The sequence below is a fragment of the Taeniopygia guttata genome, chromosome 7, assembly GCF_048771995.1.
Source record: "Taeniopygia guttata chromosome 7, bTaeGut7.mat, whole genome shotgun sequence".
NCBI classification, from domain to species: Eukaryota; Metazoa; Chordata; class Aves; order Passeriformes; family Estrildidae; genus Taeniopygia; species Taeniopygia guttata.
Window position 1 is genome coordinate 23,259,499 of NC_133032.1, and position 17,206 is coordinate 23,276,704.

The 17,206-nt window shown below is 43.1% G+C and overlaps 1 protein-coding gene across 5 annotated transcripts in view; it reads left to right on the forward strand.

The window, feature by feature from the left end:
• Positions 1-16,986, forward strand: part of SATB2 (SATB homeobox 2) — a 131,518-nt gene extending 114,532 nt beyond the window's left edge. For all 5 annotated transcript variants that reach the window (XM_030277768.4, XM_030277766.4, XM_072932406.1 and 2 more), the window contains one exon: positions 13,992-16,986. In XM_030277768.4, the coding sequence (XP_030133628.1) occupies positions 13,992-14,447 (456 nt within the window). In that variant the 3' untranslated portion in view covers positions 14,448-16,986. The remainder of the gene's footprint in view (positions 1-13,991) is intronic.
• The last annotated feature ends 220 nt before the right edge of the window (positions 16,987-17,206 follow it).

A 17,206-nucleotide genomic window follows, 5' to 3' on the forward strand; every position in this document is an offset into this window, starting at 1 on the left:
TCACAGAACACTTCCTGGATATTACAGACCCAGTCATCTCATTAAATTTGTGTTAAAAACATTCTTCTGTTTCCAGTGGAGGCTAAATATAGTTTTACACTATTGTGCCGTTGTAGTCCAAAAGAACGTTGACACCCTTGAATTTTCTAGCTCTTTTTTCCTCAGATTATTAGGCCATGCCCATTTAATGTGCCACAATTGAATCCAAGGCACATGGGCACAGAGAGTTGTGAAGAGCCCCTTCCTTCCTGCTACAAATTCTGTCACGTGGATGTTGAGGAAGGTGAGCGCATTGTGCACAAAGTCTTAATGCAGAGCCATAATTGTCTGGGTTTTTATGAGCAATTTGTGGCTAAGTCTCATGGTTATGTCTGGAAAACCTTGGTATTCTCAGTCTTGCAAAAACTTTGCAGCTAGGATTTTTTTTGTTTGGGTTTTGGTAGTTCTTAGAGTTGAACCATGCAGGGTATCACAGAAGTCCCTTGTACCCACAAGAAGGAAGAGCTGTCTCCTCTTTCTGTGCTGTGTTGAGGGAAGCTGTGGTAGCAACTGCAAATCCATCCAGTTGTAGCAGAAAGGAGATGCACTGAAATTTCAGGACTCAACAAGCCCCATAAAAAGATCTGTCTGGACAGCACTTTACAAGTTAAGTGCTAAGTTATTATTATTATTATTTATTATTTATTTCCTCTACTATTTTTCCTCTTACTGAACAAGGAGGAAATATCTTTGTTCTTTCATTTGAGAAGTGAAATAAATGTATTCCCTGCAGCATTTGAAATTTTAATAATCCATAATAAATAAAATCATATCTAATAGCATAACTGCTTTCAATTGGCAACATGATCTCCTAGATGCATTGCAATGGCAGAAACATAAATAGTTGCAGCTTCTGAAAGCCTACTTCCTATTTGCTAAATATACTTGGCTTGCTTTAAATTCCTTTGTGTGCAGTCATTAATACAATCCTCTTTGACAGCATTTAATTAAAGTGCTTTTCTCTATTAAATTCATTAAAACTTTTTTTTTATATACAACTGTTTCCCAGACACTGAATGTTAAGGACCTGTAGGCCTGTCTTTAAATAACTTCTCTCTCCTTGTTGTAAATTGTTAATTAAATTTAACTTAGACTGTTTAAAGATGGCTTGGAAAAGAAAGCCAGATTTCAGGATATGGTCTCAATCATGGCTGATTTTTTTTAACACAATTTTTTCCATGTAGTTATAGACTGCGTGTTATATTGTTTATGAATGTTGCTGTACTTTCAGCTGGAACCAAGCAAAGAAATACCCTAAAAAGCTAATTTCCATCTCACTTCAAAAATTTCCATCTTTTTAGTGCAGTTTCTTAGCCTAAGAGGATTTGCAAGGGGGGAGTAAGGAGGGAGGAGCTGTTTAGTATTAATAGATTATTGACAGCTTAATGTCTTGGCACCTAGACAGCCCATAAGGTATAATAAACAGGAAGCTGTCTGATGTGAGCGCAGTCAATAGCGTATTCAATCAGAACCTTTCAGTTAATTGCTGGTTGACCTCAGACATTTCCTTTAAGTGAAACTGTCCTTCGCTCAGATCTCATCTGGGTTTCAGGGTTTAATTTGAGAATGCCCTTTCCATATGGCAGCTTGTGCATACATTCCTGGTGGAATTTTGCTTTGCTCCCATGCACCGCATTACGAGAGCCAGTATGTGCCCGGAGCTGTGCAAATCTTGTAGCCGTGTGCTGGGCTGCCAGCGGGGCTGGGAATGCTCCATGGAGCTGGGGTGGGAATGCTCCATGGAGCGGGGCTGGGAATGCTCCATGGAGCTGGGGTGGGAATGCACCATGGAGCTGGGGTGGGAATGCTCCATGGAGCTGGGGTGGGAATGCACAATGGAGCTGGGGTGGGAATGCACAATGGAGCTGGGGTGGGAATGCACCATGGAGCTGGGGTGGGAATGCTCCATGGAGCTGGGGTGGGAATGCACCATGGAGCGGGGCTGGGAATACACCATGGAACTGGGGTGGGAATGCACCATGGAGCTGGGCTGGGAATACACCACGGAGCTGGGCTGCCGCCGGGCAGTGGCAGCACGGTTAAAGCAGGCAGGGTTGTAAACTGACGTCAGGGGTACTTTCAAAGCGGCTGGGCTGTTGCCGAGGGTGTTTCGGATGGAGTCAGGCACGGCTTTGGTGCCTGGAGAGGCACCGCGGCATTAACGAGGCCCGACCCGGCCCCTGCAGATGTGCGGTGCTGCAGCCCAGCGTGGCTGCCCCGGCAGAGGGGTCGGCACCGCTGCCTCCATCCCACCCGCGGGCACAGATTCCCCTGCTCCTCTGCACGAGTGCCGACCAGAGCTCATTTGTATTTAGTTTCCCTAATTCCTGTACTTAGCCATTCTAATTTTTTCGGACTGTGTATTTTGATGAGGCCCAGATAAGCTACAAAGGCAAGCAGGCAGGAAACCACACGGGCAGTCCCTGACCCTGACTAACTGGAAACCATCTGCTTACTTGGGGAGGAAACCTCCATGGAAATCTCTTCTAGCAAGTCTGCCGCATTCGGGTTTTTCTTCTTTCCCTCCAACTGTTGACTGGGAGCATGTGTGTTTTCCACAGGCGGGACTGGGGAGGGTCAGCTGTGGCAGCTCTCGTTTGCAGCAAATGGGTCTGGATTTCCTGATGGCAGAAAACTGCCATGTGAAGGAAATGCTTCTGTATAAGAGCAAGTTTAATTTACACTTCATGCAGTCAGGAGACATTTTTTTGTCTCTTGATCTGCAGTGATTTTGTCTTTTGCCCACTTATCATGCATTCGGACTACGGTTTGCTGGAAGAAGTATTATTACTTTTAATCTCTAATTTTTCCCTGGTTTTGATTAATTTCTGTGGTTCTCTTTGTCCCTCTGTGTCAAACAAACTGCTTATGCCTTTTTAATGGCCTGATTAGCACCAGGGAAGCGCTGCTGACTTGGAGTAATGTTATTCTTGGTGTTCCCTTATTTAAATGAGATGAAGAGTAAGAATGCTGTATTGCTATGTTTGGGATCCATTAAAGTCCAGTCTGGACCCCTGCCTGAAGCAAGTTGTGAATCTTCTGTCTTCATTCATGCATGTTGGAAAGGTGAGGAGGAATAGTTTCGAGATTATGCTCCCTTTTTAGGAAGCATAATTAAAGGGTAAGAGGGGTTTGAAATAGTTATTTCTGAAGAGACTGGAACAAAACCATGGCCAGACAGAACAGAACAAGTGAAGAAATCCCAAGGTACCTGTGTGACCCTGGGGCCAATCAGCTGCAACACTCACACTTTGTTCCCAGGTGTCTCTGGCCAGAATATATTCAGAAGTACTTTCTGGTTTTATCAGACTTACTGGCCAAGCTGCTAATCGGTACTACATGGAACAAAGGACTCCCACATGCAATAAAGATCATAAGTTTTATTGGATTTTGAGATAGAAAAGATTCACATCCATCTCCTTTTATAAACTGCATTACATTTTGTTCTTTCAGAGCTTCCGTCAGTACAACCCTGAGTAAATACGATGGTGAAGGAGGTAGGTGGGTAGATAGATGGCTGTGAGCTGCTCTTTCTCGGGTGGTACAGCCTAGAGCTACAGAACTCTTTCAGCTGAGTTAAAGGGGTTGCTGACATTTCTGAAATGCTGGAAGAAAAAAATATGTTAGTCCTTTCAAAATTATTATTTTTCAGTTTAAATTTAAAAAAAAAAAAGGTTTGTGGCAATTTAGAGCAACGAGCAACATAATGCTTTGAAGGAAAATAGGAAGAATTTGAAGAGCAAAAGTTGTTCTGAATAAAAGCAACCAGAATATGCTGTTTCATGAAAAATGCCTAAACAACTGCTTGGACTTTGTCAGAATATTCACTCCTCTGCTGCCCCAGGCAAACAGTTTGGCAAAGTAGACTTTACTTAGTCAGTACTTTGATGCCACTCAGTTGACATTTTTGACCAAAAGATTTTTGACTGAAAAATGCCACACAATCCCAGCCTTATTGAAGCATAGAGTAGTGTTTTGCATTTCTAGCAAAAGCCTGTGGCTCCTTGCACACAGTAGCTTCATGCTTGTGTTAAGTGTGAGCTTTACCCCCACGGTTACATGTGTGCAGCCAGTCCATGGAGTTCCCCACAGCAGCCAGCAGCAAAGCTGGATGGATCCCAGGGCCATAACTGCTTCTGCTTTGTCCTAATACTGCCTCTCTGGCCTTACATTAAACTTTTTTATTAAAAATGAACCAAAAAACTGTGAATATAAACTGCACATGCTGTTGACTTTCCATGGAGTCATTTTCTACCAGGATCCAGCATCTGTAAAATAGGTACAGGTCACAGTAGTGAGACATGGAGCTCAACAGCATGGGAAAGAGATATCAGGGTACCTTCCTCTGTTTTCTGCACATGCCCAACTTTTCTAGAGCTTAGTCAGGAAGACAAAGGATATCAAATCTAATTCTCTGAGGCGTCCTGTCTTTGATGACCTAATCTGTGCAGGAGACTGTACTTTGGTCATTTGATTTTTATTTACCCAGTTTCAAGCTAAGGGTATAATAAAGCACATTATGCCAGTTGCGTGTGTGGTAATACTGGATATTTTGCTTTTACCATGGTAGTTGATTATAATGCACTTTTTAAGACCTGCTTTCTAAAAAAAGGAATATTTATACTTTTATGTGTTTGATTCACACAGTATAGTTTGCACAAGTCCTGTTATTAAGTGCATTGGTGGTTACATCTCAAAAGCCAAAAAACATGCTGAGTAGTGTTTTATCAGCACAAATCTGCTATTTTCACTAACCATAACAGTCAGGTTCTCCTGACTTCTAACTGCTCCCATTGTAAAAATTAGCAGTACAGTTGGGTATTCTTGAAACCCCAAATAGCCATCTGTAAGGACGTAAAACAGTTTGATGGGTCAAATAATTACCCCCCACCAGAATCCAGTGTCTAATCCAAACATATCCATCCTGAAATAATGCAGTGCCTACTCCTGGTCTGAGTAACTGGAAAACAACATGATTATAGTGGCGCCATTTGTGCCACCATAGTTAGGGGTTTAGAGCTTGACCTTAAGCATGGCTCTAGGCTGGGGCTTGTCAGGGAAGATCTTGCTCACACTGCCCACAAATACTCTTCTGATTTTCAAAAGAAAGGAGAACATGTGTAGTGTTAATTAAACAAGAAAGCACAGAGGATACCCAAAGAGTTTTGTCTGCAGAAAACCAAACCAAAAACCCTTTTGTTGCCTTCTTAGTTCCTGTGGCATTCTGCCAGCTCCTCATTAGGATTATCAGGGTTGGGATGGGGAAATGCAGAACTGAACTGAAATCTTTCACAGACACTCCCTTTAGCCACAACCAAGCTCAAGCTCTATATGGAAAGTGCTAAGCAAAGCTCTGCACACCATAGCACCCCAGAGAGCCTTGCTAGGGCTGTGAGAGAAAGCACAGAAGAGGCAAGTCAGAGGCCCACAAAGCTTATGGTCTTGTTTTGGAGAAGGTGAGTGTTAACTGGAAGGTTTGTGGCCCTCAAGGTGCACACAGATGTTAAAGTCCCACTACAGGAGGCTCTACTTAGCATCACCCTGAAGAAGGGCAGTGTTTCCAGGGCTGTTGCTGTTGATTTTTCCCTTGTGGATCAGGTTGCCTCACTACTGCAGGTTACAGGCAAGAGAGACTCGCGTGGCTTCTCCAAGGCCGGCAGAGTCCTGCCTGCCTGCCAGGGATGCAGCAAACTGGCCCCTGTGCCAGCTGTGCTGGCTGTGCCCCATCCCCAGACAATGGAGCCATCCATCACCGATGCCTTCAGGAGAGAGTCTGCAGCGAGGTTGTGCAACACTTCCTGACCGCATCGGCCGCTCTGTCACCAGTGCCCTGGTTTTTGCCAGCAGCAGCCAGAATGGATCTGGCCGGTCACGTATGGGCACAGGAGGGATGGGCCAGCTCCACCTGAGGGCTGGGCAGGAGCTGCTGGCAGCTCTCCCAGGCTGCAGTCAGGTATTAGAGAAAGAGGTATCCCGTGCTGGTTGCAGTTACTCTGCATTGAAACTAAGGATCTGGCTTGAACCAGCCCAAGATGGGAAATTCAGGGCTCATACATGAATGTTCATCAGCATGAGCTCATTTATGCTGCCCCATAAAATCAGCCAGTTCTCAGGCACTTGCACAGCAATGAAAATTGTGCCTGTGCTTTTGTGGGAAGAGTTGAGTTAGCATTCGAGGGAGAGCAGTAACCCCAGGAAACACCGGGACACTGTTCTGCATTGTCAGAGTTTTCTGATTTATTTTTTTAACATTATACAGACAAAATAGTGGCTATTGTGTAGGCACGTGCTGTCTATTAACAGAGATCAGGAAAGGGAAATAAACCACGCATTACTGAAGAATAAGATCATGATTGTGGTCAAGTGGTGGCAGAAGTTTTTTTTCTCTTTGTCAAGCTGATTTGTAAACATTCTTCAAACAACTGTGCAGACAGCAGTGCCACAGCTTCTTGAAAGGAAAGCAAAGACAAGGAGAGATTCCTCTGCACAGATGTTTTACAGTAATCTCTTAGACTTGTCCCGAAGTTATCTGGTCATCTGAAGTTGTCATTGCCAGCTATGCTGCACATGTGGCCTCTTAGCAGCGCAGTGTAATCATGCTGTAATTTATATTTTATCTCCAGTGATGATAGCACTTAAAAATGTTTTGTGGTGGATTTGCTCTTTGATGCATGGTAAGCTCCTGTTAGCATTAATGGGAGCAGTGTGTGCTGGGAAGGGGGAGAGACACCTTCCCTCTGCCTTCAAGTCAAGATTATTTTGTTTTGCTTATGCTTATCACTGTGTGGGATGCCAAAAGCAATTTACAGCTGAAAATTTTGTGCGTTTTTTTCTTTTTTTTTTTTTTTTTTTAAACTCCTGTTGCCTTTTTTGTCACCTTTTTGACCATTTTTGATAGTTTGGTCCCGGAGAATTGCAGGATGGGGCTGCTGTTTCAGAGGCTGTGTGTTCAGTGTCTTGCCATGCTTTCAAATCCCTGCCTGTTTCCTGCCCTTGAGCAAGGCAGCCGCCATAAAGCAAAGGGAAGCATGTGGCGAGTGTGCTCCAAAGATGTTGAAATGAATCACTTCAACCAGCTTACATTCCAGCCTGGAAACCAAACTTGCCTTTGACTTTGGGTTCCCTGTGGAACTCATTTCTCTCCTCAAGAGTCCTCTCTAAGTCCCTTTCTGTGTAGCTTGGCGTGACTTGTACCTCAGAGCCTATAGTTTTAGGATACAGAGTTTGTTTGATCCAGTATTCTGGCTCCACTGGTGGCAAGGAGCAGATGAAGGAAATGGGTTTGGGGGCTTTTTTTTAGCATGTGCCTGCTTTGTCTTTGCAGACAAAATGAATGGCACCCAGGGCTGCTGGCTTACAAAGTGGTGTGTGGCCACAAGTTCTCGTTGGCTGGTTTGGTCTGGCGTTCATGAGATGGGGTACATCACATCACAGACAAGTATTGTAATTATCTCTAATAAGGGTGTTTGCTCTCGTGAAGCAATTACTAAGCTGCACTGGAAAATGCACAGAATGTGCAGCCAGCATTTGAGCTACAAAATTAAAAGAAGCTCAGACTGAAGTTAGATGAAAGTGAACATATTTATCCATGTCAGACTTCCTACCATTTTGCACGCTCATATTGATTTCTTTTGACACGGTCTTCTTTTATTGAGTACCATATATTTTTTTAAATCCCTTACTGATAACAGTACCTGCTAAGGGCAATTGTAAAAGGAAACTAAAGTATATTAAACCTGCCTGGAGTCAAAATGTAATCTAACACCTGTAGTCTGCAATTTGTCATCACTTCATAGATACTTTTTCTTTTTTAATAACAGTTTTGGATTTCCCTGAGTTTTGACCTAAGGATACTGTATAATCCAAGAAAAGCAAGGAAACGAAACCACAGTCTTTAACACAGCTTTATGGTGTCAAGGTGTGAAGTCACTCTGAGAATGAGCCCAAAGAAAATACTTCCTTTGGTGCTGTGACTAGTGCTGCAGTGTTTACCCAAATGAATGTATTTTTGCAAGGGAAGAAAAGAGTAGTCTTAAGAACCACATTTTTAATAGGAAAGAAATGAACACAGGTGCAAATTGTAACTTCTGCTACAATTTCTTGTACAGACATTCCTAGAAACCTGTAAAGAGTCTTGGCTGTGTAATTAATGTTCTTACCCATGCGAGCCCCAGCATGGGAGGCTGTCAGGGTGGAGGCCTGGTTATAGCAGCTGCTGCCTCTTCTCTTCTTGCACATTTCTATATGTGAAGAGAGACCAGGGCTAGGGAGTGTAAGGCTTTTTATTTGAATAGATAATCTCCTGCAGATTATTCCTGGAAGCTCTGGTAAGAGGGACAGCATCCCCTCGGGATAAGATTCTGTTGCAACAAAAGGGAGTTTGTCTCTTCAGTAGACTGTTACCAGGATAGCTGGGCACTGCCTGGGGGCTCTCAGCTTACAGAGGCGAGGTGTTGCTCAGTAAAATGCAGCTGAAGACCTTGTTTAGGCCTCTCTTCCGCCCTGCCTTTGAGTTCAGTTGCTCATGGGGAAGAAGTTTTTCCTGTGGCTTGCTGACAGGAGGGATGTGGTGAATTGTTTTTGCATGGAGTCAGGCTGGTGGCAACTCCTGCTGATGAGCCATGAACGCTTGTAAGGGCAGTAAAAGATCACTGTGTTAGGCACACGAAATGATGGACCTATGTTTTGAAGTATGTAGCTGTTCTTTCTGCCTATATTTTGAGGTCCTTAAGCAGGCTAAAATCTTGCTGTCTTTGGCACAGAAGTCCTTGATGTGATACAGTGTTAAGGCTGGCTATGAGAACAGTGTAAAGGTGAAGAAAAGCCAAAAGGTGAGACACCTTCCCACCACTGAGAACAGATAGGTAGAATTATTTGGTTTGGAAAAAGATCTGTAAGATTATCGAGTCCAACCATTAATCCACCAATGCCAAGTCCACCACTAAACCATGTCTCTAAGTGCCACATCTACACATATTTTAAGTATCTCTAGGGATGGTGACTCCACCACTTCCCTGAGTAGCTTGTTCCAATTCTTTGCAACCCTTTTACTAATATCGAATCTAAACCTCCTCTGGCAAAGAGAAGGTCAGTCCATTCAACTTTGCTTCTTGTGAGTTCAGGTTATCAAAATTGATATTGACTAACACATACCATCAAGGTACCTGTCAGTGCTCACGCTAACTGTGCAAAGAGGCAGGTGGTGTCTGTTCAGCAAGGGCAGTTTCTGTTGCAAATGCACAGTCTTACAAGCATGTAACATTTTTGGTGTTTCTCTTAGCAAGGGGCACCTCATCATCTCAGCAAATCCCAGCAGAAGGGAGCTCTCTGCAAAGGGAAGGGCAGAATCACACTAGGAAACAAAAGAGCTTGGTGTTTTCACATAGAAATGCAGTTCCTGATTCCAGTGTGCTCAAAAGGCTGTCCAGGCAAGGGAGGGTGACGTGTCCCAGAGCCAGTGTTTTCAGCTGGTGCCTCACTGCTGGTGGTGCCCGAGTGTGTGTGTGTGTTCCCCGCTCGAGCATCCTGCTTGGCTCCCTTAGCCTCTCACCAATGTCACATGTGTAGTTCTAGCTAGAAAGTGGGTGGAAATGGAAACAAACATCAGTGGCATAGTGAATCCAGCCAAAATTAAATGCAGTACAGGCACAGACTGCAATTACTTGACGTTCATCTTACAGTTGGGTTCGCTCACCTCTCTTTTCTGTGGGAATGCCGAAATCAGGTTTCTCCTGTGGGAGCACATGGAGACATGGGGAGTAGATACGTGTAAAACAGTGCAACAATCCCTTCCCCCTGATAATTCCTGGCTTTGGATTTTAGATAGACCACAAACCCTTAGCTTATTACAAATAATCCTGATCACTCCCGTAATGATACACTACATTATATACTCTCCTAAATTTAATCATTCAATATCTCACTTCCTTCCCTGTAGGCATGTACTATTATATTTTACACATGGCTTCCAGCTGCTTTTCATTGTGGCCTTCAAATCGTATTTCAGTACAGTGCGATCTAAGACCAGTCACTTTATCATTTAAAGTCAACTTCCATCACAGTAATTTTCTTGTAAGTTTTCTACCAGGGCTGGTGAATTTGTTTCAGAAAGGTAAGTTTGTCTGTGAGGAGAAAGTCTACCTTAATGAACCTTCATGAAGCAGCGTGTGCCAGAGGTACTTTGTTCTGAAACGTTGAAAGGCAGCCATGCCTGTCTGTAGAGTTCAAGCATTAAATCTCTTAAAGGAATGAAAATAATAAATCCTCTGGGCATGGAAGGAAATCTGTATCTTCATATTTGATTTGAAAGTAGATGAGAAGTCAGGAAGGGGAAGGGAAGTCAGCTCCAGATGGTGCTGGCTGTGGAGGAGGACGAGGCTGTCCCACCTGTGCCTGGGGAGCAATGGAGAAGGGCATGTGGGATGGACGTGGGAGTGGAGAAGGGGGGTATAGGGCATCTTTGTCACAAAGTGCACCCTTCTGAGCTCAGCACCAGCTTTCCTGGGAAAAGGAAAGCTGAGTGGGGCCATTGGTGTTATCTCTTATCTCAGAAGCCCATCATGTACATGGTGCTTTGTGGTAGGTCCAGCCACCACTGGGGGTTCACCTGCGCTGAGGAATGCACTGCGCCCTGTGCACGGAGGATCAGGGATTTGGCAGTGCAGAGGCAGAGCAGCACTGACCAGAAACCCAAAGAGATGTGGCAGGGTGTGCACAGGACTGTGTGAAACTGATGGAAATTTTACCTGCAGATGTAGGAGCTTAATAATGACTCAAGAACTGAAAATCTGGAACTCCAAGAATGGTCCATGTCCTCTATGAGGCTGTGGCATGCAGAGCCAGACATGAAGTAAGCCAATCACTCAAACTGGCCAGCATTCTCATCAGTCAAGTGTAATTTAAAGCAAATACTTAACATAAAGGTAATTTAGACTTCATATTGTACCGTGTGCTCAGCAGTTGATCTGATTTGCATAGAAGAGTGTTCTCTTTTGTGCTAAATAGCCTGTCCTGTCAGAAGGAACTGCAAAACTGACCACAGCCCAGGTCTGAAGGACATCCTGTGCATTTATCCATCTCTGTGTATATGGCTAAAGTTCTATTGCTGAAAAACGCAGTGTGGCTGAAATCCTTTGTTAGTGCTACTGGCAATCCAGAGGAGATCCCCCCCAGAAGTTAGTTACATAATGAAATTTATCTGTTATAAGAGCAGATTTAGTTTTTTTCAGTACCTAAGATAACAGGAGGTAAAATAAAATACAACCTTTTTCTAGTATGTTACACTGATAACCCCCATTTCTCCTTTTGGAGAAGGTGGAGAGGTCACTCTGGAAAAGGAAGGGTTAATTGAAATTATTCTTCCCTCCCTCACTCAGCCCTCTCTTTGGTTGATTGCTTTATAGATGCTGTAGGCATCTCTTCATCTCCTTCAAATTAAACATTTTACTGCTGCTGATCCCGTATTGTTGGATTTTTTTCATCATTATATTTGATTGGAAGTCTTGTAGCATTTTTCAAGCTGGATCATTTCTCATGCTATTTGTCAACTGAAAAGGGAAAAAAAAAGCCCCCTTCCAGCTCCAGCAAGGATTAACTGAGTAATTCGCACCCTTTCTGGATGTGTTTCTATCTCTGTTAGATGCTACTTGAATCCAGCTTCTGATTAGCAATGCTACTTGCAGCTTTCTGTGTGACGCTATCTGTAAGTTCCCTGGCAGCTTATTTGCAGTGTTAAATCCTTTTGATTTTGGCTGCTCTGGGCCTTACTTTGTCAGGGGACAGGACCAGAAGCCGCAACAGGGGAGACTAGGTGGGGTCTGTGTGACAAATTTATGGGGCTTGATCCCTGGCTAGAGCCAGAGATCCTGGCTCTGCTGCTTTCAGTGCTCCCTGCTGACGTAGGTACGGATCCCACCCTCATCTGTAACCCTCTATTTGGAAACGTCAGCCCTTCTCTTTGAAAGCAATCCATGGACAAAAAAGAAATCCTCAAAGAGCAGCTGAGCGATTCCATTCATTGGAACATTATGCTCTTTTATTGCAAGAGATGTAATAAAACATAAACCAGATTATCTGTCATTTCCATTTGAGCTCCCCCTTTTCCCCCGCTCCTTGGTTAGCCATTTCTATGGCACCCTCAGTATTTACGTGCTTAGGAGAAAAATGTTCGTGCTGGCACCGAAAGAAGTTTGCAGTGTTTCTGCCCAGCCTCAGCTCTTGCCCGTGGGCGGCAAGTCCTGTGCTGGCACCTGCTCTTGGCTGTCGGTGCGGAGCTGCTCCTTGCCGGGCTGTTGCTGCCGCTGTCCCGGCCCGGCTGTGCGCTGCCAGCAGCAGGACGCGCCGTGTGTCCCTGCACTCGGCCCGGCCGGGGCCCCGGAGCTGGTGCCGGGAGCTGAGCGGGAGCAGAGCCCGGCCAGCTGCCCCCGGCAGGCTCAGCCCCTCGGCCGCGCCCGGGGACTGCGGGCGGCTTCCCGAGAGCTGCGGCTGGAGATCGCTGATGTTACAGATTGTCATGGCAGGAACATCTGATGAAGGAAATTAATAAAGGGCTCTTCGGCACAGAGCCTTTTCATCTATTTGCATAACAGGCTGATATTCCACAGTGGACTTCCCTCTTGCAGTAATAACTTGACTAGTGTAGTATTTTACTGGGGGCTTGGTATGTGTGTAAAATTTAGTGCAAGTTCTCAGCACATTTCCATTATTTATCCTCGTTTTGCTTTCTTTCTTCTTTTTTATTTTTTGTTTTGTTTTGTTTTAAGAGAGCTTTAATGTCGGCTTGAATCTGGATGTTACAGTTTGCAACAAAGACATTTTCTTCTTGGATAAAGAGCCAGAATTCCCTCTTACTTGTGAGAGAAAATAGTTATCCATATTGATTTTGTTAGCTTTGAGTGTCAAGCTCTAATAATTATTTCCCTGCATCTGAAGAAACCTCTGGGCAAATACAGCCCTCAATCCTGTAGGGGATTTTTTCTGTTAATCTCCCTTGTATAGATTTGGTTTTAAAGAAAGCGTATGGAGCTCCTCTGTGTTTTGAACAATTCAGAGCAGGTATTTTTTCCCCTGGAATAAGGGCTGCACGAGGTCCTTTCTTAGTAATTTTAAGTGGCTGTTAGGAAGATTAAGAGCTGCATATGCTTTCTTTAAACTTGCCGAAACGGAGATACTGTGGGTGAAAATCTGTTACAAGACTGCAAAGTGTGTTTGCCCGAGGGTGTCTCAGAATGGAGGGCTATTATTATTTGAACTCAGAACTCCTCAACTAGTGAAATTACTACAGATGTAATACAGAGAAATCTGTTCAGGAGACACATTAAAGCCACCTATGTCAAGCAACTGAATTGACTTTGCTGTCTTTCTTGAGAGAAGGGAAATCTTAACAAATCTCTGCACTTCTACTATTTTTTTTTTCTTCCATAAAGTAGCTGTGATGGATTTTAATGCAAAATCATTATTCCTAAAGTAGCACCTGACAATCCCACATGTGCATAGACCTTTGTAGTACTTGAACTCTTGAAGAAATGGTCAAAGTATCTAGCCTGAAAAGATAAGAGGAAGCAAGGATGGGGAGAAGAGGAGCAAAGCAGGAGAATGACTTTTCTGAGGTGGGACACCTGGCCAATCATCATGACAGTGAGACTATAATACCTTTTGACCTAATTTTTATTTTGGCTACTTTAGATTTCTTTTTATTATTCATATTTTGTATTTCTTATTTATTTTGTAGATTTATTTTATATCATTTGCCTTTTATATCACTTCCTCCTTTCAGTCTGTAGTTGTACAGACAGGTGTAGCTGTCTTACAGGTGAGAAGGGCAGTGGACAATGAATATTGTACTTTTCTTGACCAAAACAAAGTAGATCCTGTGTACAGATCTGTGTAAGTGCCCTTTATGGCAAGCACTGAGGGGGTCAGCATGTGAAGTGTGTATCTGTTTGATCTTATAGGTGCTGCACAGACAGCAGTCCCAGCCTGCCAAGGAGAATTCCCCACCTAGAGAAGAGGCTCCTCCTCCACCTGCTGAGGACAGTTGTGCCAAAAAGCCAAGATCCCGTACCAAGATCTCCTTGGAAGCTCTAGGTATCCTTCAAAGCTTTATTCACGACGTGGGTCTGTACCCAGATCAGGAAGCCATCCACACCCTGTCTGCTCAGCTGGATCTCCCCAAACACACCATCATCAAATTCTTCCAGAACCAGCGTTACCACGTAAAGCACCACGGGAAGCTAAAGGAGCACTTGGGAACAGTGGTTGACGTGGCAGAGTATAAGGATGAGGAGCTGCTGACGGAGTCGGAGGAGAACGACAGTGAGGAAGGCTCTGAGGAGATGTACAAAGTGGAGGCCGAGGAGGAGAATCCCGACAAAAGCAAGGGGGCTCCAGCAGACATCGACCAGAGATAATGTGAGATAGGAGTGCAGAAAGCAATACATTGATCCAAGGATTTTCTGGTTTTATTTTTGATTTTTTTCCCTCGTTTTACTTTTTGTTTGTTTGTTTCCGTTGCGCATGATCCATGTGCAAACCGAATGAATTCAGCGTTGCCCGATCAGACATCGCCTTGACACAGACACTCGAGTGTTACACTTTCTACATCTGAATGAAGCAATTGTAGTCACATAGGATTATGCCTTCATCAATCTTGCACTTACGAAAGGGACAGCTAGCAAGTAAATGGGAAGAAAAAGTCCTATGAAATCAGTGAAGGGAAATTTAAAACTTTGTGTGTGTATATATATATTTACATAATATATATATATATATATTAAATTGCATGGGACTGAACTTTACAACCTGAAAGTATAGACTGTGAAATGAGTTCTTTAAAGATGAGACTTGTTTATGTTTTAAAACCACTTCACAATGAGTTGCTTTGGCTTTTTGATGAATGGCCGCCTGCTCTCAGGGTGTGGTGACTATTTTTTAATTCCTATTTATTTTCTATGTTTATCCCTGATTTTTTTTTTTTTTCATTATTATATGGCTTCCTATCTGGCAACTTGATGGGTAATATTTGAGGTATTTAAAGATGTAAATCAACACTGCCAAAAAAAGAAAATAGGAAAAAAGAGAGAAAATAGAAAAACAAATCAGGGCACCTTAAAAAGAAAACTAGTAAGTTAAAAGTACTTTGAACACAATGCACACTTAAAAGGATGCAGCATGTTCCACTCTCCAGATAGTCCTTCCTGTAGTGAACAGATGAGTTTTCATGGGATTCAGAATGACTTAAGCTGAAATGCAGTGCACAGAAGACTTGTCCATTAACGAGGTCTTTATAGAAAGAGAAAAAAGATAAATGCGTTGAGATTTGATGTATGGAATTCATACTACCAGCCACATTTTACCGTGGATTTTATTTACCTGTTCTCTGTTTCAGATCTTAAAATTTATAAGCTTTCTTATTGTTGTTGCTTTTTGTTCCCACTGAAGTGAAACACACACACACACGCACGCATATAAAGTTCCATTGCGACACAAAATGCCACAATCCCGAGAATCCTGGCCAGGTAAATTGCTGACAGCCCAAGGGTTTGCATTGCTGGCTTCCCACTCGCCCTCTTCGCAGCCTCCCCGTGTTTGTGTTGTGGCTGGGCTTCCTCGCGTTCCGTGCCACTCAATGAAGAGTTTTCACTCCTGTCCTGCGGGCCCGGCCAGCCCTGCACAGAGCGGAGCCTGTCCTGACTGACTCTCCCATGGCCTGACACTAAAGCTGCGATCTGCCATAGCATCCACCCGCTCCGAGGCACCCTGTGAGAGAGACGCCAAGTAGCATTTACTCTTCACTTCCGTGCGATGGTTTCCGAGACAAAGACCTCACCTTGCAGCTGGATTGATTTCAGACGCCTGTAAACTGCAGCCATAACGGTACCAACGAGGCTTCTGGCTTTTTTCTTCCTTTTTTCACATGGGCTTTTCATGTAATCTTGACAAAGACCTCATGCAATATCACTTTGAAAGTTACTTTCTGTTTACTACACCAGGCAATGTAATATAACTGTTAATACTATTTATATATTTGAAAGGTATAAAAGGTAGGAGTTAAAAATGAAAAACAAACCTCTACGTGTAGATATTTACTCAGAACAGACAATATACAGGGAGAAGACGTTGCAATACAAGCTAATTCTAGCTGCTCAGTAACCTCTGGAGTTTTTATGAGATTTTTTCAGAGCTAATGTTTGAAACATGAGTATCTCTGCATAAATTTCATATACCTTTGCAAAATTATGGTGGGTTGCTTACTTAATGCCCCTTTTGCTCTTCATCCTTTAGTTCTGTAGTATGCTGCAGCTTTAATCAGAATTTCGATGGTTGCTGCTTTATGTTTCTCTCAGAGCTACGCTTTCAAAACTGTCTTCTTATCCTGTAGCTGAAGTCACTCCATACATTTGAAAGGAAACTGAATTTTGCCAAGCTATGTAAGTTGTTCATCTGATGATGGCATCGACATTTGGTATCTTTTACACTTCAACCAAAAATTTTATTAGGTATTTTTTCAATGCTGAGTCTTGCCTTTTTATTTTTAATTTCACTGCCAATTTTGCAGTGGTTCTAAGTGAATCTGTGGGCATTTTAGCCTGTGGTCTTGCCAGAACTTTGCGAATTACAATGCATATATGTCTATTTATTCAATATCCATCATATAATATCTATTTGGAGAAAGAAACTTTTCTTGTAGTGCCTCTTAACAAAGCACAATTTTCCGCCTTTTTTGTGAAATAAAAAATAAAAAAAACAAATTGTGTTTTATTGCGGTATCAACAATGTGAATAAGGATTAACATATTGTAAATGTTCATTTTTCCATGTAAATCAACTTTATCTTCGTTATCACTAAGTGATAATTAATTTTTAACTTATGTGCATTGTTAGGCTGTTAGAATTTTTTGGTTGTTGAAATAAAACGCATTCAATAAATATGACTTAATTTGTCAAGTAATTTACTGGGCCTTTTTTCTTTTCTCCTGAGTTCAAGTGGAACAAGGTCTGCAAGATGGAGGGGGCATATTTTTGCCTGCTGAAAAAAGGTTTGATTGATATTGTTGGGTCTTGAAAACCTGCGTCAGTCCCCTGGAGCTGGCACAGGTGACAAATGGTGTACAACCAGGACTAACCTGTTGTGTTAGTGGCTTTCTCTGCACACGTAGGTGCCTGCACAG